At 44.9% G+C, this 27,042-nt stretch overlaps 1 protein-coding gene across 10 annotated transcripts in view; it reads left to right on the forward strand.

The window, feature by feature from the left end:
• The window catches only part of SPECC1 (sperm antigen with calponin homology and coiled-coil domains 1), a 171,952-nt gene that overhangs the window by 48,644 nt on the left and 96,266 nt on the right, over nt 1-27,042 (forward strand). Inside the window, exons 1-2 of one of the 10 annotated variants that reach the window (XM_073315161.1) lie at nt 11,002-11,299; nt 18,403-18,837. The exons of 8 other annotated variants lie outside the window; for them this stretch is intronic. In XM_073315161.1, the coding sequence (XP_073171262.1) occupies nt 18,813-18,837 (25 nt within the window). In that variant the 5' untranslated portion in view covers nt 11,002-11,299; nt 18,403-18,812. Of the gene's footprint in view, nt 1-11,001; nt 11,300-18,402; nt 18,838-27,042 lie in introns of those variants that run through there. One more of the 10 variants, XM_073315160.1, reaches the window with a different exon arrangement.

Genomic DNA, 27,042 nt, shown 5'->3' on the forward strand with positions numbered 1-27,042 from the left:
CCTTTTTTGCGCCCTGACCCTTAAAATGTAAAGTGACGGTCCTTCTTTCAGTTCACACTTTTACACATTTCATCTGCAAAAGGGAGATAAAAGGGAGTTAAAGCTCACATGGAAACCACCATTTAATTTTACAGGTGTAGAAAACTCTCAGCCTTGAACACTGACTGCACAGACAGTGGATGAAATGTGGCATATCCCTTTGAGTTCCCTCCTTGTCACCATTCCTTTGTCTTTATCCTTAGTCTTAGCCAAAATATTCGGACTTGTATGTTCAGTTCTAGTGTAAATACCGAGAAAAGTTAATAGATGGAGTTATTTGCATCCATTCCCATAAAGTGAAATTTTGAATTTCCAGGTATTTTTCTTCCTTGGCCTTTCTTTCTACTCCCTCTTGAAGTGGGTTGCTTGGTAGATACTTTGAGCTACCTGAGTAAGGAATTAATTCTGCTGCTGGTGGGGACACCCTCTTTTCTTAATGCATAAATGACAATGACCCTGATAGCATGAAACCAAATTCTCAAGATAACATTTTAGGATCTAGGTCTCATTCCCTGTTTTCCCTAGGCCAAAAGGGTCTACTGCTAGACCCTCTTTGGAGGTGGCATGCAATACGAGTGTGGCATTATGCCCTATATTCTTCATAGTAATATTATTGATATGATCATGGCATAATTATGATGTATTTTATGCAAGATTAGTCATGTAAGATATCATTGAAAAGGTTATGATTCACTGAATATGATTATTCTATTTGTATGCATGTATCATTTTGGTATCTGAAGTTAGGAATATTGTCTATGCATCTATTACAAATGCGTTTACAGCTGTGGAACGCCCACTAGACAGAATTCAATCAGTCTAGATGGCTGGCTGGAAAGGGCCATTAGGGAGAACAATAGGTCTTAGAAGATGCTAATCTTCCACTGGGGAGCCTTCCTGAGGATGCTACGAACAGCCTCTGAGTCATGGCTGCTGTGTCCCTGCAGGGGCATGTGACCACATCACCTGGTACTGGACTCCATCTTGGAATACCTGTGTTTTTTCACTAACCAGGTGTGGGAACCAAGAGGGGAAACAAACGGTTCTCGCCATGTGCAAAAGCTATTTAAGGCAGGGGAGTGAGATCATCATGATTCTTCACTGATTCCCCACCCAGTGAGATGCCTAAAAACACCTGAGGAACAAGGACTGGACTAGGGGAGAAGGGCTGAATCTAGGCTAGAGGGATTTCTAGCCTGTGACAGGAATACTTGGTGTTTTAAGCTGCAAGCAAGTGCAGCTTGCCCTCAAGAATCTCTGCAAACTGCCTAAATCAACAGTTAGGGTGAGAATTTGCTACTCATATCCAGTCTCTTTGGTATATTAAGCTTAGCTTGTGTTTTTGTTTATTTGTTAGGTAATCTGCTTTGGTCTTTTTGCTATCCCTTATAATCACCTACAATCTATCTTTTGTAGTTAATAAACTTGTTTTGTTTTGTCTAAAACCAGTGTGTGGAAATCATAACTTGGGGCAAAAGCTGTGTATATTCCTCTCCACATTGAGGGAGAGGGTGAATTTCATGATCTTACACTGTACAATTGGCTGTGCAGCGCAAGATGGTGTAATTTTGGGTTTACACTCCAGAAGTAGGTGCGTGCCTTAGGAACTGGGAGGTGCCTTAGCTGAGCCTTCCCATATAGAGCTGATCTCAGCATCTGTATGTAGCTGAAGCTGGGTGTGTCCCTACCTGTATGTGTGCTGGAGGGAGCTTGAGGGCCTGTCACAGTAGGACAGTGTAAAGAGAGGCCAGGCTGGTGGGTCAGGTGGACTCAGTGGTACCCCAGTTCCAGGGGGTACCCTGGGGGGAACCCATCACAGCTAGTATTACTTTTGTGGACCTAGTCTAGGATCCATTTAATGACCCCTAATAACTAGCATTCTTGCATAATTGGAATGCACAGGGAACAGAATTAGTGCAATGAATTTTAGGACTCTGTGACAGGGCCTCTGATAACTGACTTTGTTGTGGATAACAGCACACCCAGTCTCTTTATGAGGCACATCGGTGCCTGTCTGCAGTCAACTCATAGCAGTTAACATGAAGGAACTGGCATTTGCTGACCTATGTTTGTTGTAGTGTTCTCCTTTGTTCACTTTATTGCTGCCCTGCTCTTGTGCGGCAGCTAAACAATTCAGATTTGCTTTAATATATTTATATTAATGTTTTAATGCTTTGCCCATGACTTATTTTTAAAACAGCTCCTGAAATGAAAGAGAACTTCTCTGTCTGCTATGTATTCCCATGGAAATAATTTTGTTGGCACATGTCTGCCCACTGGGCTCTGAGCCAGTTAAAAGGATTCAAGTGTGTGGAGGGGATGCTGAAATGCTAAACCTTAAGGACCTTAATGACTTGACTCACTAAATATGTTGACAGTTAATTGGCTCAAACTAACACAAATAGGGAAGATCCATTACAGCTGTAAACATGCCAGCAAAGATCATAGCAGCCCAGCTAGGGACACCATCTAAATAGAAGGGGAACGTGCTGGATTCTCCCTAGAATACCACAAATGTCTTGGGTTTTTTTTGTTTCTTATCCAGTCACCTTCAGGAAAGTTATAGAGCAGGGTTAATGTGACCCCATGATTACCTGTTTTAGGTTAATTATCAGCTTTTCTCCAGCTAATTTGAAGAGAAATTGTCCTTAAGACTAATTCTCCAGGCCTAGATGTATCACAGCCAATATGGCTTGTCAGGGTGCCAGTGTGTTACTCCGAGAATGGGATAGAAAAAAAGAAAGGAAGTCAAAGCTAGCCTGGCCTACCAAGTATGCCTATCGGGAGGGTGCAATGCATTCCTCGCTAGTTTTCCAACTGCTTTTCAGAGGATTTAATGCTCTAATGGAAGAGGGAGGGGTTGACTGCAGCTTTACAGATGAATTCTTGGAAGGCTGCAGTTTGGTCCCACGAATTTGGTCATGACCTCAAAGTGTCCTGGTCACAAAGATTTATTTTGTGACTTGGTGGAAAATACCAGATTTGCTCGCTCTTCTGAGTTTCAATGAGGACAGTATGGCCCATTTTGTTGTTTGCTGCTGCGAGTCCCTGCTTCTTTGGCACCTGACATTGTGCATGGTACAGACACGGCCTTTTGTAGAATAGTCTGCCTTCACATGGCTCTATCCAGTGCTGGTGGCAGGGGCAGTGTAACAGCCCTGGGCTACTATCAATCCACAGATCAGGTACAGCACAGGCATTGGTAGTTGACTCCCGTATGGTTCCCAGTCAGCGTGCCTCAACATTGCCCAGGAGAGCCCTGGGACTCTGCAGAGTCTGCCAACCCCTTTGTGCCAGCTGGGATGATGGCTTTGTGACCTGGATATCTGTCCACCAGGTACTTGACTCCGGTAGTTGCGTGTGTTTGTGCGCGCTCTCTCTCTCTCTCTCCTAATTTTAGTACTTGGGGAAAAGTTATATGTGTAGAAGGCTAATCAGCCCCTTGGGGTCCAGCCACATGTCCCTCATGGGGGAATTTATACAACTTGCTACCTATGCATCATGCTGGAAATTAATCACTGGTCTACACCCCGTTTTCTTTACTATCCATGGTTTGAGCTGCAAGCTCCTATAAATAGCATCATTGTTGTCTCCATTACTTCTGTTTCTGGTGGCTACATCTAAAACCCCCACAGCTCACCCCTTGCCATGGGCTTGGGTTGCCACTGCTTGTTTCACTTGACTCTCCCCATCAAGATGTTAGAACCATTCTAACCTAAATATTTCCCATCATTGTCAAATTAAGGATTGGTTTCAGAGTAGCAGCCGTGTTAGTCTGTATTCACAAAAAGAAAAGGAGGACTTGTGGCACCTCAGAGACTAACACATTTATTTGAGCATAAGCTTTCATGGGCTACAGCTCACTTCATCGGATGCATTAATTAATTAAGGATTGTTGATCTCCAGCCTTGACCCTGCTAGAATGTTAGATTTCAGGGGTGTCTGCTAGGACTCCACGATTACTTTTTGTACGTATTGTCAGCTGCGCACTCTGCTGTGCTTTACTACCCAGGACACACTTCCACCATTCTTTCATATGACAAAGCAAGAAGCAGATGTCTGAATGGCTCAGTGTCAAGATTTATTGACCCAAGAGTTTATGTTGACTGATGCAATCCCTCTGGTCAATATTATTTCCTGTTGAAGAAAACCAGAATTCATTGTGTAGTCTGCAGTAAAGTAAAATCTCCTGGCCTCAGTGGTGCTGAAATACCACACCAATCAGAGACCATTCAAGCCTGTACCTCAGAGAGAACTGATTGCACGTTAGGACAAGTGTCTAACCCACCAAAACTTCAGAGCTTTTAAGATGATTTTTAAAAGACTTATTTCGGACTTGGATGTCCCAGTTCTTTAGTGTGATATTTGCTTCCAAGTTAACGTACATAAATGTCCCTGGGCAGAATGAAAACATGGGCCAGTCTTAGTTACAGTGCAAATGGGACCTGACTGTGTTTTAACGGTGCCCGAGATTCATGCTAAGGCCTTGGATGTGTCCAGCTGTAGGGTGTATGGGACCCAAGTACCCTCAGATACTGTCTGTGCTACTTGGACTACGGGATGCTTCCTGTAATGGAGAGTCTGGTGTTGATCTTTGTCTTTAAAGTACATTCTGTAACAAACAGTCTGTCCTCAATGTAGCGATGAAGCCTGCAGCAAACCATGTCCGACTCACTTTATCCAGCCGGCTTAGTCTGAGGATAGTATAACAAACTCGTTGGTTTGTGACTTGTCTGATCAGGATGTCTAAATCTGACTGGTATGTTGCTTAGAGCAGGACCTCTAAACAGTGGGAGGAACATCAGTTCTGTTCTTCTTGAGCATGCACCTATCTATTTTTTTCAGAGTAACAGCCGTGTTAGTCTGTATACGCAAAAAGAAAAGGAGTACTTGTGGCACCTTAGAGACTAACCAATTTATCTGAGCATAAGCTTTTGTGAGCTACAGCTCACTTCATCGGATGCATACTGTGGAAAGTGTAAAAGATCTTTTTATACACGCAAAGCATGAAAAAATACCTCCCCCCACCCCACTCTCCTGCTGGTAATAGCTTATCTAAAGTGATCACTCGCCTTACAAAGTGATTTGATAATCAAGTTGGGCCATTTCCAGCACAAATCCAGGTTTTCTCAAACCCCCTCCCCCCCACACACAAACCCACTCTCCTGCTGGTAATAGCTTATCTAAAGTGACCACTCTCCTTACAATGTGCATGATAATCAAGGTGGGCCATTTCCAGCACAAATCCACGGTTTAACAAGAGCGTCTGGGCTGGGGGGGAGGGTAGGAAAAAACAAGGGGAAATAGGTTACCTTGCACAATGACTTAGCCACTCCCAGTCTCTATTCAAGCCTAAGTTAATTGTATCCAATTTGCAAATGAATTCCAATTCAACAGTTTCTCGCTGGAGTCTGGATTTGAAGTTTTTTTGTTGTAATATTGCAACTTTCACGTCTTTAATCGCGTGACCAGAGAGATTGAAGTGTTCTCCGACTGGTTTATGAATGTTATAATTCTTGATATCTGATATGTGTCCATTTATTCTTTTACGTAGAGACTGTCCAGTTTGACCAATGTACATGGCAGAGGGGCATTGCTGGCACATGATGGCATAGATCACATTGGTGGATGTGCAGGTGAACGAGCCTCTGATAGTGTGGCTGATGTTATTAGGCCCTGCGATGGTGTCCCCTGAATAGATATGTGGGCACAGTTGGCAACGGGCTTTGTTGCAAGGATAGGTTTCTGGGTGAGTGGTTCTGTTGTGTGGTATGTGGTTTCTGGTGAGTATTTGCTTCAGGTTGGGGGGCTGTCTGTAGGCAAGGACTGGCCTGTCTCCCAAGATTTGTGAGAGTGTTGGGTCATCCTTCAGGATAGGTTGTAGATCCTTAATAATGCATTGGAGGGGTTTTAGTTGGGGGCTGAAGGTGACGGCTAGTGGCGTTCTGTTATTTTCTTTGTTAGGCCTGTCCTGTAGTAGGTGACTTCTGGGAACTCTTCTGGCTCTATCAATCTGTTTCTTCACTTCCGCAGGTGGATATTGTAGTTGTAAGAATGCTTGATAGAGATCTTGTAGGTGTTTGTCTCTGTCTGAGGGGTTGGAGAAAATGCGGTTGTATCGCAGAGCTTGGCTGTAGACGATGGATCGTGTGGTGTGGTCAGGGTGACAGCTGGAGCCATGTAGGTAGGAATAGCGGTCAGTAGGTTTCCGGTATAGGGTGGTGCTTGTGACCATCGTTTATTAGCACTGTAGTGTCCAGGAAGTGGATCTCTTTTGTGGACTGGACCAGGCTGAGGTTGATGGTGGGATGGAAATTGTTGAAATCATGGTAGAATTCCTCAAGGGCTTCTTTTCCATGGGTCCAGATGATGAAGATGTCATCAATATAGTGCAAGTAGAGTAGGGGCATTAGGGGACGAGAGCTGAGGAAGCGTTGTTCTAAGTCGGCCATAAAAATGTTGGCATACTGTGGGGCCATGTGGGTACCCATAGCAGTGTTGCTGATCTGAAGGTATACATTGTCCCCAAATGTAAAATAGTTATGGGTAAGGACAAAAACTGTGCCCACATATCTATTCAGGGGACACCATCACAGGGCCTAATAACATCAGCCACACTATCAGAGGCTCGTTCACCTGCACATCCACCAATGTGATCTATGCCATCATGTGCCAGCAATGCCCCTCTGCCATGTACATTGGTCAAACTGGACAGTCTCTACGTAAAAGAATAAATGGACACATATCAGATATCAAGAATTATAACATTCATAAACCAGTCGGAGAACACTTCAATCTCTCTGGTCACGCGATTAAAGACGTGAAAGTTGCAATATTACAACAAAAAAACTTCAAATCCAGACTCCAGCGAGAAACTGTTGAATTGGAATTCATTTGCAAATTGGATACAATTAACTTAGGCTTGAATAGAGACTGGGAGTGGCTAAGTCATTATGCAAGGTAACCTATTTCCCCTTGTTTTTTCCTACCCTCCCCCCCACCCCAGACGCTCTTGTTAAACCGTGGATTTGTGCTGGAAATGGCTCACCTTGATTATCATGCACATTGTAAGGAGAGTGGTCACTTTAGATGAGCTATTACCAGCAGGAGAGTGGGGTGGGGGGAGGTGTTTTTTCATGCTTTGCGTGTATAAAAAGATCTTTTACACTTTCCACAGTATGCATCCGATGAAGTGAGCTGTAGCTCACGAAAGCTTATGCTCAAATAAATTGGTTAGTCTCTAAGGTATCTATTTTTTGTGGCTCTCTCTAAATTTCCATGCCCCTGGTTTCTTCTGTTTTTAAAATTGTGGATTTATCCTTCTCTCCAAACTCCAATCCTGTACTGGATTCACAATTCTGAATTCATGACCTCCCAGGATAACTACATTTCTCACTGCAGAATCAAAGTTTTAGTATTTGTTTATGTATGGCCAAAAGTATTCTAGATATTTTACACAGACAAAAGGTCTTTGCCTAAAGGGCATACAACCAAAAGGTCAGATAATGCCACCTGACTCACATTAAGCAGTACCTTACATCACAGATGAAGTGGAGAAATTTACCATGCGCACATGCCACCAGTGCTCTGGGATTAGCGCTGCCTGCTTAGTGGTTTCCATGTGGAGTGTTGGTGTTTGACCCATAAAGACCTAGATGGACTGTGATCTACCTAACCCTACCTGAGAGTTGCCTCCCTTCTGGTACAAAATTGCCACAGTTACAATCAATGAAGTAGCTGAGCTGGAGTCCATGGTTTATAAGAGAATGACTTTTCTGTTGATTTTGGAATTTACTGTCCCTTCCATAGTCCAGATTTGGTGACCTTCAGGACATGCTGCACATCCACCCATTTGACTGATTACTTGAAGAAGACTGCTGAATATGGGCATGTGGAACTGCAGGATGGGCAAGAGGCTTTGATGGAAACAGAAGGGGGATGTTCTTTGTTTTCTGTTTTTTGTGGTCTGGCCATTTTGTTGTTGTGGGGTGGTGGTTGGCTGCTAATCTACTGTTGCTGTTTTTGGTAATTGTGGATTCTGATTTGCAATTATTTGTGTGTCTCTCTCTCTCTCTCTTTTTTTTAAGTGTTTAAATAGCAATAAACAAGTTAATGGGGCTATAAAAACCTTATGGCAATTCAGAATGTTGTTGTATAAATGCTATTTAAAAAAGTATCTCCCATGGCGGCAGGCCTGCTGTAAAGCTGGGACTGCAGATCCTTCTACATGGTTAGAAGAGTTTAACTATTGCTAGAACACACAACTGTTCCAGAGGAGAGATGAAGTGACAGTATGTGTCTATTTACTGCTTGAAATTAAAATTAAATTACTACTTTTAAGCATGAGCTCTAGTATGGGATGCAGTCTGTAAGCCTCTAGTAGTTTGTATTTGGTTACAGAACCTGCCAGTTGAGGTCACCTTTGCTGCCTACAAATGTAACAAAATATGTATTTCTCTAGGGGGCAGAAAAATAAAACCAGATTCCAAATGTAATTCTGAAGGATGTCAGATTATTGTGCAGGGCCACAGCTAATGTATTCGGGATTCCAGAGGTGGTGAGGGGCCTCAGCTAAGGTGTTCTAAATTTCACTGCTAGTGAATTCAGAATAAAACCAGGACTATGAAAGAGGACCTAGTGGGGGATAAGGTATCAGTAACAGGATATGGAGGTTTTCACCTCTAGGACAAATCCAGTCCAGTTTGGGGAGTGAGCAAACAGTGTTCCCCTGTGACAGTGGTACAGTGACCTATGCCACTGGACTGGGCATGGTAGAAATCCCAAGAAGGAGGGAGATGGAAATGGGATTGGTAGGACCCAATCAAGTTCCCAGTATGTAGGTGGTCATAACATGTGAACCACCATTAAAATTGACAGCCTGGTTTGTAGTTTCAGTTGAGAGGCCAAGAAATGAGTGGGCCCTGGAGACTGAGCTCCCCACTGGCCCGTAGAGGGGTATCTCCAGGTCAGTCATGCAGAGCTATTTGTTTTCCCTGTTAAAAATGCATCTGATGAAGTGAGCTGTAGCTCACGAAAGCTTATGCTTAAATAAATTGGTTAGTCTCTAAGGTGCCACAAGAACTCCTTTTCTTTCTGTTAAAAAGTGTTAAAGTCTTTGGCTGAACTTTATTAAACTGCAGTTTAACACGTTGTCGGATGGTGTCAGTTTAAACCTGGATATGAGAGTAAACAAGGTCAGTTAAGGGGGGAAATTGACATCAAGTTTTTGTTGTTATGTGGAGAAATATTAAATGAGATTCCCACAGATGTCACCTACATTTACCTCCTGCCAACCTCCACAGCCCTAAATGACCTGATTTCATTGGTTGGATTTATCATGGTAAATCATCATAAATAGACCTTGGATCACCGCAGATCATCCCTTTTAGCAGAACATACATGAGTTATCCGTTATTCAAGGCATCTTCTCAACTGGAGTCTGATGATGTTGAACAGGATCCAATTAAATATAAACAGGTGCACCAAAATAACCTGGAGCATTTTAACTTCAACTGTCAAGAGCAAGGACAGTCTAAGTAAGGACTGGCACATAACTCACCCCAATAGGTTGAGATATTAAGGGGATTTTGGCCAGTCCTGTCGCAAATTGTCCAGCCTCCCATATCTAGGCATAAAAGTTAGGGGACGGGATGGCAGCTTGCATTCTGAATTCCCTTCCCTTTTTTCAGGATAAGGTTCAGCCTGAGCTGCTCTTGAGCAATTTAAGCTATAACTTCCTTAATTTGTTTGTAATCCTCCCACTAAAATTCAGGGCAGGTTTTAGAAAACCTTTGGCTGCCTGTGCTAAGCTCCCACTAACTTCACAGGGGCTCTCTGTGCTCCTCTGAGTTCAGAATTGTGTTCGGATCTCTTTGTCATGAGACTTTCTGGTGCAGTGTATGCCGTGTAGTTGTAACCGCTTCAGTCCCAGGATATTAGAGAGACAAGGTGTGGGTGAGGTAATATCTTTTCTGGGCTCAACTTCTGTTGATGAGAAAGACAAGCTTTGGAGCCACACAGAACTCTTCTTCCGGTCTGGGAAAGGTACTTCTAGTGTTACATGAAAATGCAAGGTGGAACAGATTGGTTAGGATAAGTAGAAGCACATATTGTGAGGGACCATTCAAGGCAGAGTGGCCTGTTAACACCTCTGCAAAAAGAGGGGGTTAGTAGGTTACAGATTTGGTAATAAGCCATAAATCCAGTGTCTCTGTTCAGTTCATGATTTTGTGTCTAGCAGAATGATGAATTTAAGCTCTTTACTCTGCTAAACACTTTACCTTGAATGGTCCCTTACTAGGATTGCCAATTTTGGTTGAACATATTCCTGGAGGTTTCATCGGGACATAATCTTTCATTAAAGGCTCCAGGACAATCTTGGAGGGCCGGCAACTCTATCCCTTACATAGTAGTTTTCAACCTGTGATCCACAGACCCCGCAGACTGTCTAAGATTCCCAGAGGGGTCAGCACCTGCATTTGAAATTGTTTGGGGGTCCGCAAATGGAAAAAAAAAGGTTGAAAGCCACAGCCTTACAATATGTGTTAACTACTTGTGCGAAACAATCTGTTCCACCTGGCATTTTTTGTGTGGAGTACCTTTCCCAGACCTGAAGAAGAGCTCCAAAGCTTGTCTCTCTCCCAGCAGACGCTGGACCCGTAGAAGATATTGCCTCACCCATTTTGTCTCTCTGGTGTAGTATATGTCATTTTTTAAAGCGCTGCTTCTACTGGTCCCCTGGGGCAGGACCCCCCCCCCCCGCCGTGTCTTAATTTTAGTGGCCTGATGAGGTATTTGCGTCCTGCTTGTGTCTAGAATAGGTTTCTCATTGGTAATGGGGTTTTATTCAGTCCTTGCCTTTCTGTGACTTGCCTGCAGTTTGCTCTTGCTGCCTCTGTGTGGCTTACGCTGCACGTTGAGTCACCTCTCTGTCTTTATTCCAGCAGTCAGGCCGCTAATTAAGTGCACAGGCCGGCCCTTCGGTGCATAATATTGTAATGAGGTAGGAGGGCTTGGGCTAGCCTAGCCACCGCTGTCTTAACATGAGCAGCAGACACTGTTCCTGGTGTCAGGAACTAGGAAGAAGCTGACTCCTTCCTTTGGATCTGACTGGCACATACACACTGAAAAGCAGATGGGGGAGGTCCGCTTCTGATGCGGTGCATGAGCAGGGCAATGAGCTAGAGAATCTCGGAGAGGAATCACCGGAGTTTGCTGAAGATGGGTAACCAGCCGGGGAGACCGGAGGAGCTGGAGCAAGGTCTGTGTGTACTCGGGAGGCTGCTTGTATTAGCTCTGCGTTGTTGTTCTCTGTGTCTCTCTCTGCTTTTGCCGCACACGCTTAGTTCGTGCTCTAGATATTTAACTGCACAGTCCGATTGAGCAGAAAGGAGAGGCGGCTGTCCTGTAATGCTGCTGTTTCGGAATGTTCCCAATATGCTGGAGATAGTACAGTTGTTTACCTTGCGACTAGGAAGTGCCATTCATTGTTGGTACATACCTGAAATCACAACGCCCTCCTTACATGAGGATTTCGAAAGAAACCCTTTGCTCCTTTGAGTAAAGAGCCTGAGGGATTATCAGTCCACGTAGTCTACATGATGCAGCTAAAAAGTTGTAATGTATATCTCTTGATGTACAACATATCAGGATCTGCAGGGTGAGCCTCTGCCATTCATTGTTTATGGCCTGAGGCCTTAGGTTTTCCAGGCCTTTAGAATTTAAAATAATGCCTTTGTGAAGAGTCTCTCTCTTTCCATTGTCTCTCTGAAGCAGTGCTTTGCATATTAAGCACTCGAACGTTTTATGGAAGGTGGGGTCTAATGGCAGGTACATTTCATTCCCCACTGCAAGCGTATATGGCTATACTGTGTGTTGAAACAAGCTGGTAATCTGCCTTTATTGCCCTGATGGCTGCCCTCTGGTTCACCCTGCTTGCCTCTGTGACACCTACTGAGGGGAGAACGGTGGGCTCTCTTCGTCCCTAGCTAAGGGACTGTTTGAGCTTAGGACCTTCGAAGGTGCAGAGAGATCACTCAGCAGATAATTTACTAGCATTCTGCTTCTTCTCACTGTTGTCATGGGGCGTTTATTCCCAAAATTCTATCAAGACCGTTTTGGGGAAAGACTCTTGATAAACCAATGGTATAAGTGCAAAGCAGGCCTGTAGCTAGCCATTTGAAATGTAAACACCATGTAGTTGATCTGGGGTGGGGTGTGGTGATGGAATCAACACTTCCCATTGCCACCTGTTGGAACATGTGATCTTCCAAGATAGATCTCAGAGCAGCAGCCATGTTAGTCTGTATCCGCAAAAAGAACAAGAGTACTTGTGGCACCTTAGAGACTAACAAATTTAGATCTGTCATTGGATGTTAGCACTGCAGTGGTAGAACTCTCTAGCAGTATGTTAATAACCAGCCTAATGAAGAAAATAGTCCACCAATAGTCAGTCACCAGAAGAAATGCTGCCCCAGGGAAAAGGAAAGTCTCACTGAAGCTGAACGTGTGTTATTCTCATTGCGGGCGGGGGGGAGCTGATATTACAAAGTCAAAGGGGTGGGTGGGAGACAGGGGCTCCCATAGCTCAAAATCAGAATTCCAGGAAATGGACTCAAATTTTCAAAGAAATTTACAGAATTTGAATGCCTAGCTGACATTAAAATGAATCAGTAATGAGCATCTAAATCCCCTTGATGGCTTTGAAACTCTCAGCCTTAGTTTCAAGCCATGCTGTAAGGTTTTTGTGTTGAGGGGACAGGGTTACAACCCCATTGTCCTCAGCAAGATTAAAATCCGTTCTTGCAGTGTATATGGGATTGGGTCTTGTTTTAACCCTGTTCTGGGGGCGAGGGATAGCTCAGTGGTTTGAGCATTGGCCTGCTAAACCCAGGGTTGTGAGTTCAATCCTTGAGGGGGCTATGTAGGGATCTAGGGCAAAAATTGGGGATTGGCCCTGCTTTGAGCAGCGGGTTGGACTAGATGACCTCCAAGGTCCCTTCCAACCCTGATATTCTATGCTTTGCAGGATAACAGCATGACTGAGGAATACAGTTAAATGGTCACCTTGATGGGGGGCTAACACTGGCCATGAGAACCTAAATTTCAAGCATGAGAGGTAGATGAAAGCTTTGCTTCCGATATCTCTTGCTTGTTGATGAGACCCAGGGATTCAGAAGCTTTACTCTTTGTCACTTCACCATAAATGCCAGTATGTGGTGGCTTTGTTTCTGTTTGAATGGAGATTGGGGCAAATTTTGCTCTCATTTTCAGAAGTCTGAATCCTCAATTACTCCAAATTTACACTGGGTGTACCAGAGCAGAATTTGGCCTACCTGAGTCCTGTCCTTGCTGTGGCTGAAACGCTGCAGGCTTATACAATTCTGTGTAAACATAGGTTTCAAAGTAGCAGCCATGTTAGTCTGTATTCGCAAAAAGAAAAGGAGTACTTGTGGCACCTTAGAGACAAATTTATTTGAGCATAAGCTTTCTCACTTCCGAAAGCTTATGCTCAAATACATTTGTTAGTCTCTAAGGTGCCACAAGTACTCCTTTTCTTTTTGTGTAAACATAGTTATTGAGGTCAGTTTCCCTGGTTGGCGTGGCCAAGAATTATTCTGCTGACAACTTTATGGACACTGCCTAGGGCAGGTTTGATGTGTGGCTTTCCTAGGTAAGATAGCCAGTGATACCTAAGGGGCAGATTTTTAAAGATATTTCTATTGATTTAAATGGGAGTTAGGGGCCTAAATTACTTTAAAAATCTGGCCTTAAATGCTTCCAGTATGCTTTGGATCAGAGCGGAGTTCTAAATAAAATCCATGGTCACACACATCCAGGAAGCCCACATTTAAATATGTTTGCTGCTAATTCAGTTTGAGCTGTAGTGTGCACAGAGCCTAGGAGAGAAGGGAAGCCCAGGTACACCAACACATGTTAAATGCCATGCTGGGGTTAACCAAATCCTACAATACACTTCCTGCTGTGTCCAAGTGGGAGTGAAATGCTGTGAGACAGGGATGTGGAGCTTTGTCTAGCACTGCTCTAGCATGTCAGTAAGGAATGCATCCGATGAAGTGAGCTGAAGCTCATGAAAGCTTATGCTCAAATAAATGTGTTGGTCTCTAAGGTGCCACAAGTCCTCCTTTTCTTTTTGTGGATAGAGACTAACATGGCTGCTACTCTGAAACCAGTAAGGATCTAGCTAGCCTCAGAAACAATCATAAAAAGCCATACCAAGTGCAGCAGCATCTGACTTCAGGGCCTGGCGGGTTCCATTTGAACAACTCTGGCCATCTCCCCTGACTGACACGGGTTGCAATGTAAAGGATGGCAGCAATTGTGATCATTCCAGGCTGTTGGCTGGGTGTCAGTGCTGTCAGGAAGCAGGAGGGAAATCCTCTTTACCAGGTAAAAAAGTTGGGAGCAGCCAAGATTACATAGGGGATCTGAGAGAGGCACTAACTAGCTGAGGAGGATATTTGGGAGGCTGGAAGTGGTAGAGGAGAAGAGATGCCAGGGAGGATGAGTTTTCATAAAGGGTATGTCTACACTGCACACTCCTTATGGCAGCATTTAGAGTACATACGCTGCATGCCTTCAGACCGATGTAAATAGCAATGTAGAGACATGCCTGAACCATTTGTGCATGTACCCTACACCGTTCTCTGCACTCCTTGTCTATGCTGTTGTTTTTACCAGTGTGCTGTCCTGCTTCCTCCCCTATTGCTGGAGCCTTTCCCCACTGCCTGCCCCCAGCCAGAGCCTTTCGCTGCCACATGTATCTATGCACTACAGTGTGGATGCAGCCCACTTTTCACTGCGGCATGTAGCTACACTTATCCTACTCCCTGCCGCTTGTGGTGTTGCAGTGTAGACATACCTAAAGTGATCTGTTGTTTGGTGTCTAAGGCCCAGTCTACACTTGAAAATTAAGTTGGTATAACTAAGTCACTCAGTAGTGTGAAAAGCATTCCCCTGAGCCACATGGATAGCACAACATTCACTCGGACTCCTCCCAAGCTTGTCTACGTTCTGCCAAGGTCATTAGTGTATCAAACCCAGGGACAAGGACATTCCTTTGCAATATACTAGACCCCACACACTTTTCATCCTCCCAAATTCCACAGTCCTTTTTAATCTCTTGGACCATAATTTGAAATATGTTTACACTCGTAGGCTTTATCTACACTGGACTTTTGTTGGTAAAACTTGTCGTTCAGGGATGTGAAAAAAACCATACCCCCAACAACAAAAGTTTTATCGATGAAAAGCACCAGTGTGAACAGCGCTTTGTTGGCGGGAGAGCTCTCCTAGAGTGAAGAGCCCTATAGAAATGCAGAGATATTGTTCGCTATTCAGCAGAATTAGTTCTCCAAGTGCCAGGTCAGGCCCAGAGCCAGTGGAAAACATTACATGTGATGATATTGTGTAAAATGAGGCCACATCACATAGGAAATAGTTGGAGATCTTCATAGGAATTGTGTGGAGGAGTACAAGACCATGCCATCTTATGGTATGTAGCAAGGGGAACCACTCAGATATCCACTTTGGATTACCAATAGCTACTTATATGCAGTGCTGTAGCTGTATTGGTCCCAGGGTATGAGAGAGACAAGGTAGGTGTGGTAATATTTTTTTGGACCAGCTTCTGGTGGTGAGAGACACAAGCTTTGGATCTATACAGAGGTCTTCAGATCTGTGCTTGTCTCTCTCCTTAGCTGGTTAGGCAGCCTGGATTTCTAAGCAAGCATTCTGCAGTCTTTGAAGATATCAATGAACACAGTGTGAGATTGTGTTTTCTGTTTATCCTCTTCAAATTTGCAAACTTGATGATTAAAATCATTGGGAGTAGGTGGAAATAATGGCTTGAAAACAGCAGGGTTCAGCAGAAATGATAATATCTCTATTTGGAAAGAGGTGACCAGTGAGGTTATCCAGGGGTTAGAGGTTTTCTTTGTTGGGATTTTGCTCATTGTTTAATTGGCTTGAATGAGAATACCAAATGTAAGAGAATACTCTTGGGTAGCATTGCTGTACCCTTTTAAACATCCGCTCCGTCCCACCCCAGAGTTGGCTACATTTCATGGTGGAGGAAGGGATTCCTCTGTGTATGTGTAGTTCATAAAGCATTTGGGATCTTTCAAGATAAAAGGCACTATAGAAATATGATTTAATTATGGTGATTAACTTCATTTTTAATGTATTTCTTGCTTTCTATCATCTTCAGAGTCCTCCTCCAAGTCCCTGTTTCCTCTGCTTCTCCCACATTCCCCTTGTTAATACTGGAAGCCTTTTATTTGAGCTCTGTGATGTGTCGGCATATCACCTCTGCCAAATAAGAGCCCAAGAGAACAGATTAATTTGAAAGGGGAGTGGGGAGCAACCAAATTAATGACTCTTGACTAGTAGTTTGTATGCAAATAAATACCAACTGTAAGCTGCATCCTCCAGGGGTTCAAATGGTGAGTCTTAGACCTTCTGTTCGCCAGTAGAGCCAGCAAACCACAACTTGTGGTGGACAGATTCATTCTTTAGTCACCTCTTCCTCACATGAGCTGCTTGTGCCTGTGTAATAATCTGAAGAGTAGTAACAAACTACTGATTAAACCAGCCTTGTACAACTTTATTTGCCTCAGGAGAGTAATTTTTATTTCTATTTTAATTTGCCCTATCTTTTGAGGCCAGCTGATGCCAACCATGATGGTATATTTTTGTGATGTGACCACAGTTGCACTAGAACTGGACTCATCACTAAATCATTCCACAGAGGCTGACAGATGTCAAATGGCAACAGTCACTTTTGGTCTGTAGGCCAGCTGATAGTCTCTCTAGGCTGTATTCATTCCAGGAATCCGTGTCCTAGGTTGGGGTGGCCCTTTAGCCACTCCAGTGACTAATTAGCTGCCTCCCAAGTGATGTGTTTGAGGCCAGGGTTCAAGTGATAACCTGCAGGTCAACAAGAACCAGATTTTTAAAGGTATTTAGGGGCCTGCCTCCCATGGAAATCAATGGGACGTAGGTGCCTAAATGTCTTTAAAAATCCAGCCCGGGGAAGAGACTGCAAGGGCCCCAGAGTCAGGGGAAAGGAGCTATATAGGGGGCTGTCCACACCAGTGGGATGGAAGTCCTGACTGGTGATAGCTGGTGTGTGGGCAGGGGCAGAAGCCTGTTGAAGGGCCTTTAGGAAGGGGCAGGCAGCAGGATATGTTTTATGCTTTCTGACTGGTTTTGGACAATTTTGGTTTTGAAAAATAAACTCATCCCTGGAGAAAGGGACTGAAATTTTGTGTGCTTGGGAGTTTTATTTGACTTGACTCATCAGCTTGTGCTATGGCTAAAGGGCTCTGTAGCTTGTGTCTGAACCATCCAGTCTCCCAGTGCTGGTGTTACGTTAGTATCCATTAAGAATTAATAGAATGGATATAGTATAACAGTAAATGTAAAAGCCAGTCTGCCTCTCGGGGGGTTGACTAGATTCATTATGTCCTGTCAGTGATGGAAGGGAAGGAAAGCAGCACTGGATGGCAAAGTGATGAGCTTTTCTGCATTGGCACTGGCAGAATGTTAAATATTGCTGCTGACTTAGTGGGGCGGGAAAGAGAAGACTAACTCCATTTTGTTCAGGTTCTATTTGGCTCCTCAAGGCCTTATGGTTAGGAAATTACTTGTGGAAACCGTAGCATGGCTAGGAACTCCATCTTGGGGCTGGTCTACACTACCGCTTAAGTCAATGTAACATATATTGTTCAGGGGTGTGAAAACAACACCCCCCTGAGCGACGTAAGTTGTATCGACTTAAAACATTGTCCACACCACGCTATGTCTCGCCAACATAGCTCCCGCCTCTTGTGGAGGTGGAGTAATTATGCTGATGGGAAAAGTGCTCTCCCATCCAGCACAGCACATCTTCACCAGACATGCTGCATCGATGCGGCTGTGCCGATGTAGCAGAGTAGTGTAAACTTGCCCTTGGTCCATCCCTTCTGAAAGATCCTCCTATGGGACTTCCATCAAATAGCAGCACAGGATGTGTCCTTGTAGCTTTGCCAAAGGGAGTCTCACTGATAGAGCTGCTGCTGCCTCAGTTGCATTAAAATGGATGTATCTTGATCTGTTCAATTTAGCTTCATTGATTCTTCCTCTTGTACATTAAATCAGTCTTTATAAGATCTCCCTTTGAAAGATAGCTTTAAGAGTTGCTGGGGCAAATTGAGGCCAAGTGTAAGAAGGCACCTCTCTGTTGACTCTATTGGTGTTGCACCTGCTTGTATCAGATCTGAATTTGGTCTCTTGTATGTTGCTCACAAGCTGGCAGCAGCAGGTAAGCATGTCTTTTGATCTTCCAACTTTCTTTCCTTGCAGGTTTACTCAAGCCTCCAGGATGATAAAAGATGGTCCTTGGTCACAATGCTGGCTAATCCAGACTTTCCACACATCTTAATAGACCAGCTTTCCTTTCTTCCCTGATTATGAACTCCGTGCATATGCCTAGATAGCTCTCAAAAAGTGCCCTCTATTATTTTCAGTGCAATGGCAGGGCATATATTGCTTCTCTATGACCCCATGGTCTGAATGTCCTTCAAAGGATAGATGTTGAACGTACCAAGGTAGCTTCTTTGGCTGAGTGCTCCATCCCCCTGCGTGGGACGATCTATGATTATCACTGTGACTATTCCTATGAGCTCATAAGGTTTCAACTGAGCTACAATTTTCTATCCTTGTAATCAGCATTAATTACATTACATTGACCTGATCAGCAGGAGGTTTAGCCAATGGTAATATGCAGAAATAAAAGAAGTAAGTCTTGGGGACAGACATGTTCTGATGATGGAAAATGTGTCCTTGGGAAAACAAAGATTAATGTGGGCTGCAGGGTCCTGTGCTGAGTGTGACTTGTTCAGGTAAGTGCTATCTGTGACAACTTGGGTATATACTCCTCTCTTCTAGCAAAAAGAAAAGGAGTACTTGTGGCACCTTAGAGACTAACAAATTTATTTGAGCATAAGCTTTCGTGAGCTACAGCTCACTTCATTGGATGCATTCAGTGGAAAATACGGTGGGGAGATTTATATACACAGGGAACATGAAACGATGGGTGTTACCATACACACTGTAACCAGAGTGATCAGGTAAGGTGTGCTATTACCAGTTACTAGCTGAATGCTTAAGTGGCTTTGGTCTCTGTATTTTGAATTGAATTTGCCCAGATGCTAGGAAAAAGTGCTGGAGAACAGGCTGAGTAAATACATCCTTGTCTTCTGATATTGCTGAGCTCCCAAGTGTTGGACCTAAGTGTTAAAGATCATGGGTGAAATCCCACTGAAGTCCATTGGAGTTACTCACTATGGGCATGGCTACACTGGAAACTTCCAAAGTGCGAGTGTGGCCATGTGCAAGCGCTGGGAGAGAGCTCTCCCAGCGCTCCTGGTAATCCACTTCCACGAGGGGATTAGCTCAGAGCGCAGGGAGCATGGCTCCCAGCGCTCGGAGCCTGTCCACACTAGCGCTTTAAAGCGCTCAGACTTGCTGCGCCCCGGGGGATGATTTTTAACACCCCTCAGCCAGTAAGTTAGAGAGCTATAAAACGTAAGTGTAGACAAGCCCAAAATGGTAACTGTAGTTCTTTGAGAGAGTTGCCTGTGCATGTTCACCCTCCCACTTCTGTCTCAGCTTTCTTACAGGACTCTTGAGTTTACCAGAATAAACTGAGGTGGTGGGGCTATGTGGTCCTTTTACAACCTTGGCTCTAAATGTTTGGTGCCAAGAGGTGTTTTTTGTAGCCCCACAGGCTCTGTTTTCCAGAAGCATTCTGATACTCAGCACCAGTAGGAGTGCATTTCACAAGTATGACTAGACAGAGAAGAACCATGGTTACCCTGGTAAGTAACCAGGGTAACAGGGCATTTCCTGTACCCTCCCAACAATCAGTGTTTGAATACACTGGCTCCCTCCCCTGGTGAGTGAGGACAGCACCCCTGCACCGCAGTACAGAATGCTTCCCCTGAGGTGGGCCAGCAAGCTGCCTTAATAGTAATAGCTGAGCAAAGAAGCTTGCTGGGAGAATCCCATGCTGGATTTTCCAGCCCCTAAAGGGTTTGGGCACTTTGGTGGTGTAACATTTACATTGAAGGTGTAGTAATTCTTTACAATGCCAAGTTATTAAGCCTGATGCAATCGCTTCTTTAGGAGCTGGTCCTCCAAGGGTGTGGATAATGATCTGTTGGCAATGGGCTGGATCACTACAGGACAAGGAAGGAAAGGACGTTTTAAAAATAAGTCCCAGTAATTGTTTTCACAGGCAAGAAAGCAAATGCAAGTGTCTCTTGCTGTAAAGCGGGTGCTTGGGCCCAGTGCTCACGTGGGACAGCACCAGCTCAGTGGGATGCTTTACTAATCCAAATTAATTGAGGCACTAAACAGCCCCCAAATGTAATGGGATTGGGAAGACCCTGTGCACAACCAGTTCCTGTAGTGAATGGGGTTCATCCCTCTATGGCGACTGGGTTGGGTATTAGCTCAGCAGCACCACTTTGCAGGAAGCATTATGTCCCTTACATTTGTCTGTCCATAGCAAGAATAAAACAGCTTCTAAATGCATCGTGTGAAGCCAGACTGCTTCCTTTCCTGATTTGGGGTGAATCATGTGAGACTTTCTCCCTAGTGAAGAGAGGTTTTCAAATCTGCTCCACCATCCAGAATTCTGGTCTAAAACAGTCCAGGGATCACTTGCTGCTAGTGATAATGCTGTTATTAGATCATCACTCTGAACAGTTACCGGGCAGTGTCCCCTCCTCCTTTTCCCCTTGCCTCAGGTGGAATAAATGCTGCAGAAGTTTGGGTGTATAGATTTTAACATGTTTAAACAAAGGTAGCTGAAAGTTTAAAGCTGAAGTTTTAGCTCAGCCTGGCATAGTGTGGGGCAAGCTCTGCACAAAGAGCCCATTCACAGCCCCACCAAGGCAGCAGACATCAGACCAGAAGTACCTCCTGGTTTGTATGTTGGCCTCCCACAAACAGCTGTGACCATGCACCTCACTGCTCACCTGACTCTCTGTCTGTTGTTCCTCTCCTGGACGAGGGGCACAGTTCTTCCAATGCATGTCCAGCCCATAGGTGTCTCCTGAGTGCAAGCTGACAATTCTGAGACTTAAGATGGGAGGGGAAATACTCACTAGGAATGTGTGAGTGCTTATCTCCCACAGGCTGCGAAACACTGCTTTTATGTCACATCACTGAGACTGAGGAAGAGACAGCATGATAGAAGCAGATATCCTCTCACCCTCTGCAGCTCTCACCTCCTCTACACAGGGCTTCTTTGAGGCTCTTTGACTGGGGAAAACCTTTGATTGGTCTTTTAATTATTAACTGTTTTTTTTTTTTAAACCAAACAGTTGAAGTTCTTCCTCCTTTGAAGTGGGCAACCCTTTATAGGTAACATTCTTATTGCACTGTGGAGCATTCTTTCTATTTTCCTTCTGCCCTCTTCCCTGCCATACCCTCATCTGGACAGCAGTGCTCCTCACCTATGCAAGGGGTTGAACTTGTGTGTAATTTTTGTGCTCTCAATCCAGTTCCCAGTGGACTGGTGTGCAAGCCACAAAACCCACCTTCACAATATATACTAATTGGCCCCCTTGTTGGCATCTTCAGCAGAGAGGTAAAGGTATGGATGGTCACGAAGTCTGAACTCCCTTTTCCACCTGTAGAGATGGTCCCTTTAGCCAGTATAGAGGCATATTAGAGGTGTACTGTGGATGAAGTATATGCTACTGCTGTCCATGTTCTGGTCATCAAAGGATTTCAATATGCAGGGCTGTCAATTGTGTTAATTTAGTGCTTATGTTTCATCAGCACTAAATTAACACAGTACTTACAGAACAGAAAAAAGAGTAGTCCCTTTCTATATCACACAGCATTTGGGTTCTTAATGGCCGTTAGGGCTTCAGGGACATGCACCATCTGTGGAGATTTCAGAGTCTCTGTGTATTGTTCCTGTCAAGAGGTGGATAAATCCCCACATTCCAATCCTATAAACTAGCCTCTTCTAATGAGCCATGCTGAGAATGGGCCATCTTTTCTCTTTTCCAGGCATTGGTTTCACAAACTTCCAGTGGATGTTTGACTTGTCTCCTAGTTGCTAACTTTAACCATAAACTAACACTAGGCTTGGCAGGATTTCTTTTTTTTCTTATTGTTTCAATGGATAATATTGATGTTTATTTTCAAGCATTTTTTTCTATTTTTATCTATTTAATTTTTCACAGTTGTGCAAAATTATTGGGGGTGGAGGGTCAATATAACATGTCAAAATATACAAAGTAAATAGCCTTAAATCAAATTCTAAATTGCAGCATTTTTCATTCTTTGCTGGTCTGTAAATGCAGCTTATTGATGAATTTATTTATTTTTTGTCTGTGTGTGGTGAAATCACCAGTTACTGACATTTACTGATAAAAATTTAATTTTTCTAAGCCAAACTACCTCTTGGTTTGGCTCCACAAAGGCTCCTTCAGAGGCTGGGACCCTCCTTTCCCTTCCCCCAGGGCTGGATAAACTGCATATCCTCATGGGCAACTGTTTGCTAATAGGTTATGGAGCTTTAGCAGGCTGGCTGGAAACCATAATAAAACCTGGATTATTACATGGCCACCACCTGTGATGAAACTCTCAGTTCTTTCATTAAAAACCATCCCTGCAGTATTACAACTCTTAATTTCAGCAAATGGGTGGGTGTGGAGGGTTTGTTCCCCATGCTGCATGCTATGCAATTTACCAATTAGAATAACAAGTAGTGTAAAAACGATTGGACCTAAAAATCAGTGCCTTGGGAAAGTGTCCTGTGTTGCTGGGCAGGGACCTGTGTCTTGAGTTTTCAGTTTTAATCTCTTGATCTGGGCTGGCAGAGGTGGGAAATCAGTGGGGACAGGATGTACTCTTTACTCAAGGCTGGGTTCCCCAGTCCAGATATTGCCATCAGTGCCACCCAGCTGCTCCTCCACCATGACAGAGGGACCACATCTTAGTGGCATGCTGACCCCATGCACCAGGTTGCAATGCCCCTCGGTTTGGTGGCCCTCTCAAATGGGGGGCGTGAGGCAAACTGCCTCTTTTTTGCCTCCTCCTCTTCATGGGCGTCCCTCAGCCCAGTAACTGCAGACATAGACAGGTGGGGGACCAGAACAAATGACTTAGTCATATGTCATGCATTTCCACATCTATGAAACTGTGCATTTCTGTAAGAGATTGCACATTTACCCCAGTGTGAACTTATTTCCTGCCTCAATCTCTGTATTTTGTGACATAAAATTCTCCAGTTGGAACAAATTGAGAATTTTCCTGTGTTTTCCCCAGGTTGTAAATTTTGCTCCTTAGCTTGGCAGTGGGAAACATGGAAAATGCCAAGTGAAACGATGAAGTACTTCACAAATGTGACCAGGGTGTGATGATTCTCTGGCATCACGAACTTTCACACTGATCTAGCTGGGGGCTGTGTATCCTGTTTTGTGAGACCTTAATGTAATGGTCTTGTGACTATAGGGTGTATGACACATCTCCTCAAAAGTGGGGGAAAATGTGGCTTTCTCCCTTCACAGGCAATAGGTCAATGGGGAAAGACAGGCAGGACTCAGTTTATCCCATATGCTCCTTTTTTGACCCTTGTAACTTCTGTAAAGTATTTTCCAGTGTTACAAGTAGCAGAATATGACTGTGTCTATGGGCATGGCAGCATTCCATTCAGTTGGCTAGAGTCTGCACTGAGGAGACTGTGATACTACCACTTCCTTTTTCCCATAAGCAGCTGAGGATGAATGAATTGGTCCCAACAGTCTCCAGGAAGGTGCTTCTGGCATTGGGTCTTTCTAGTTAGAACTGCATTTTAATCTCACACTCTGTTCATGGAGGAGGAGGGATAGCTCAGTGGTTTGAGCATTGGCCTGCTAAACCCAGGGTTGTGAGTTCAATCCTGGAGGGGGCCATTTAGGGACCTGGGGCAAAAATTGGATATTGGTCCTGCTTTGAGCAGGGGGTTGGACTAGATGACCTCCTGAGGTCCCTTCCAACCCTATGGTTCTTGGCAGCCTACTGGCATGATCCTGTGAAGTTTGGCTGGTCTGAAGGGGTTATGGTATGTTTGACCCCCTTTTCTTTTTGGATTGCTGTTGTCCCTTCCCACACTGTCACAGATGGGAAGTGTTTGTTAACTAATAGTTGTCAGTAGCTGAAGGAATCCTTTATCCATCTGATGCCAGGTCAGATATCTACTAGAGTTCCCGTTTGACAGCCATAGGTAAACTGGAATTAGATTGTTGGCCTACCCATTGCGCCATAAGGACCATCAGTAACTGAATTCACACAGTCTGTATGGATTTGGTTTCAGTATCTTTATTTGCAGTGCTCCTTTTGACCCCCAATGCAGGTGTTCTGTTTACTGTTCGTCTGTATAATTATATTTTCCAGAAACATGATGATAGCTGTTCTGTCAGCATTATTAAAGCTGGTGCTGTTGAGTATTTTATTAACCTCTGCCCTGCATTAATGAGGGTTCAAATGAGTAGGTTGTGTTTTCAACAGGGAGGATCATCTGCTGGGCAAAGAGCTACAACCCATGAAGATGCTGCCCTGGGTTCTAATCCCATCTAACAGACAGTTGCCTTAAAACAAGTCCTTGTTCAGTCTCACCAGCTGAGAAACTAAGTAGAAACAGCACCTCACTTAAAATCAGATGCTTTCTTTGAGCAGTCTTCCTGGGGTAAATCTTAAAAAGAGCCCTCATTTGGCTCCCTAAAGCTGAGGCGAGCCTTTCTCTGAAAGATGGGAGGCTCAGGACCAGCAGCACAAGCACTTTCCATGAGAAAACACACAGCAGAGATATGTCTCCTGCTGCATTACAAGCTTCAGGTCTGTATTTTAGCTTCTCTTGACTACTGTGCATTGTTGAGGTGGCTCATGTCACATCGGTCAGTTGGTAATCCCATTGCAGAGATTGTATTCATAACTGTGTGCAGTGCTTACTTTTCCTAAGGAGGCTTAACACCTCCAATAAAAGTCCTGTTACTAAATTTCTTCCATTACAAACCTCTATCCCAGTCGCATTCTTGCAGACTGACTACTGAAATATATGGTCATGCTGACCTTTAACTGTTCCACTGGACCCCTTGAACCCTCATCCCAAAGGACATTGCATTTTAGAAGGCCAGTGACCACCCTGGCTACAGCAGCAGCAACTAAATCATTCATACAGCTTCCTTGGATGTTGAATGCAGCTTTCTAACAGGCCACCCTAATCTTTCTTCCTTTCTTGTCTTGTGGTTCCGTCTTTCCTTTGTCTCTTTCAAATGGTTCTGTAAAAACTGAGAAACGGGTCGATTCAAAATGGGTTTTGCTGAGGGTATAAAATGATATTTTAATTTAAGCAAAATCTCTGTTTAAGTCTCAGGATGAGACTAAAAGAAACCCTGAAATTAGGTTCAGATCAGAATTTGCAGTTCAAACCCACCTCTCTGAAGGGCCAAAACAGAATAGCAAATCCAAACAGCCAATCTTTGAGAGTGCTTAAATTCAGAAGCAAATTTCAATTCCCACCCCTGGCTGAGTGAGGAAAGTTTTGGTTCTGCTCATTCCCTCCATCACTGCCTCTTCTCCCCGGTTGCTGAGGGTAATGGGAATTGTTAGTGACTCTGTGGCTGGCTCCACGGTGCAGATGATGAGTCTGCAGAAAGCAGAGAGAGTGAGATCTCTGGGCCCATTTACAGGACTTTCTGTATCTCATTTTGACAGGCGCGTAGGCAGGAAATGTTTGGAACAAACAAATAAAACCAGCGAGTGGCCCAGTTCAGAGAAATGCCTGTCATTTTTGCCTGTTAATACCATAGGTGCAAAAGAAAGGCTCGGACCTTATAAGGCTTACAGAAATAATTCTTTATCCAGCCAGGAATTACTCCAGACATGGAACTGGCAAAATAAGCTCCGGCAATAGGGTTCACTGTGAGTGATTTTTGTACACCGAGATCACTGCTCTGCTATAAATTGCACTAGACTAGGGTCAGTTAGGGTTTCCAACCCTCTCAGTTTCACCAGGAGGCTACTGGAATTGGGCTCTATCTACCAGGGGCCACTGTAGCCAAATGGGGAGATTTTAGGCGCTAAAAGTCTGGCAGCGCAGTGAGGCTAAGGCAGGCTCCCTGCCTGCCCTGGCCCCGCGCCACTCCCGGAAGCAGCTGGCATGTCCCTGCAGCCCCTGGGGGTGGGAGGCGCAGGGGTCTCCACGCACTGCCCCCACCCCGAGCACCAACTTTGCAGCATTGGGAACTGCAAAGGGGGCAGAGTGCCTGCAGGCAGGGACAGTGTGTGGAGCCCCCTGACTACACCCCCCCACCCCCAAGGGCCACAAAGACGTGCTGGCCTTTTCCAGGAGTGGTGTGCGGAGGGGGCAGCATGCGGAGCCACCTGGCCCCGTTTACCTTGGGCGGCTCCCGTGCAGCGGGGCTAAGGCAGGCTCCGCCCCTGCAGCTCCTATTGGCCGCAATTCATGGCCAATGGGAGTTGTGGAGTCGCTGCACAGGCAGCACGTGGAGACCGCTGGCTCCCCCACGGGCCACAGAGACGAGCTGACTATTTCCAGGAGCGGTGTGGGGCCAGAGCAGGCAGGGAGCCTCCCGAGGTAAGTGCCACTGGGCCAGAGCCCGCACCCCCTCCCCCAGCCCTGAGCCCCCTCCTGCACCCCAACCACCTCCCAGAGGTTGCACCCCGCATCCTCTCCTGTACCCCAACCCCCTGCCCCAGGCTCAGCCTGGAGCCCCCTCCCACACGTCGAACCCCTCAGCCCCAGCCCAGAGCCCACACCCCAAACTCCTGCCCCAGCCCGGTGAAAGTGAGTGAGGGTGGAGGAGAGCAAGCGATGGAGGGAGGGGGATGGAGTGAGTGGGGCGGGGCCTCAGAGAAGGGGAAGAAGTGGGGCCTCAGGAAAGGGGCGGGACAAAGGGCGGGGCAAAGGTGTTTGAT

This window comes from Lepidochelys kempii, chromosome 17, assembly GCF_965140265.1.
Source record: "Lepidochelys kempii isolate rLepKem1 chromosome 17, rLepKem1.hap2, whole genome shotgun sequence".
NCBI classification, from domain to species: domain Eukaryota; kingdom Metazoa; phylum Chordata; order Testudines; family Cheloniidae; genus Lepidochelys; species Lepidochelys kempii.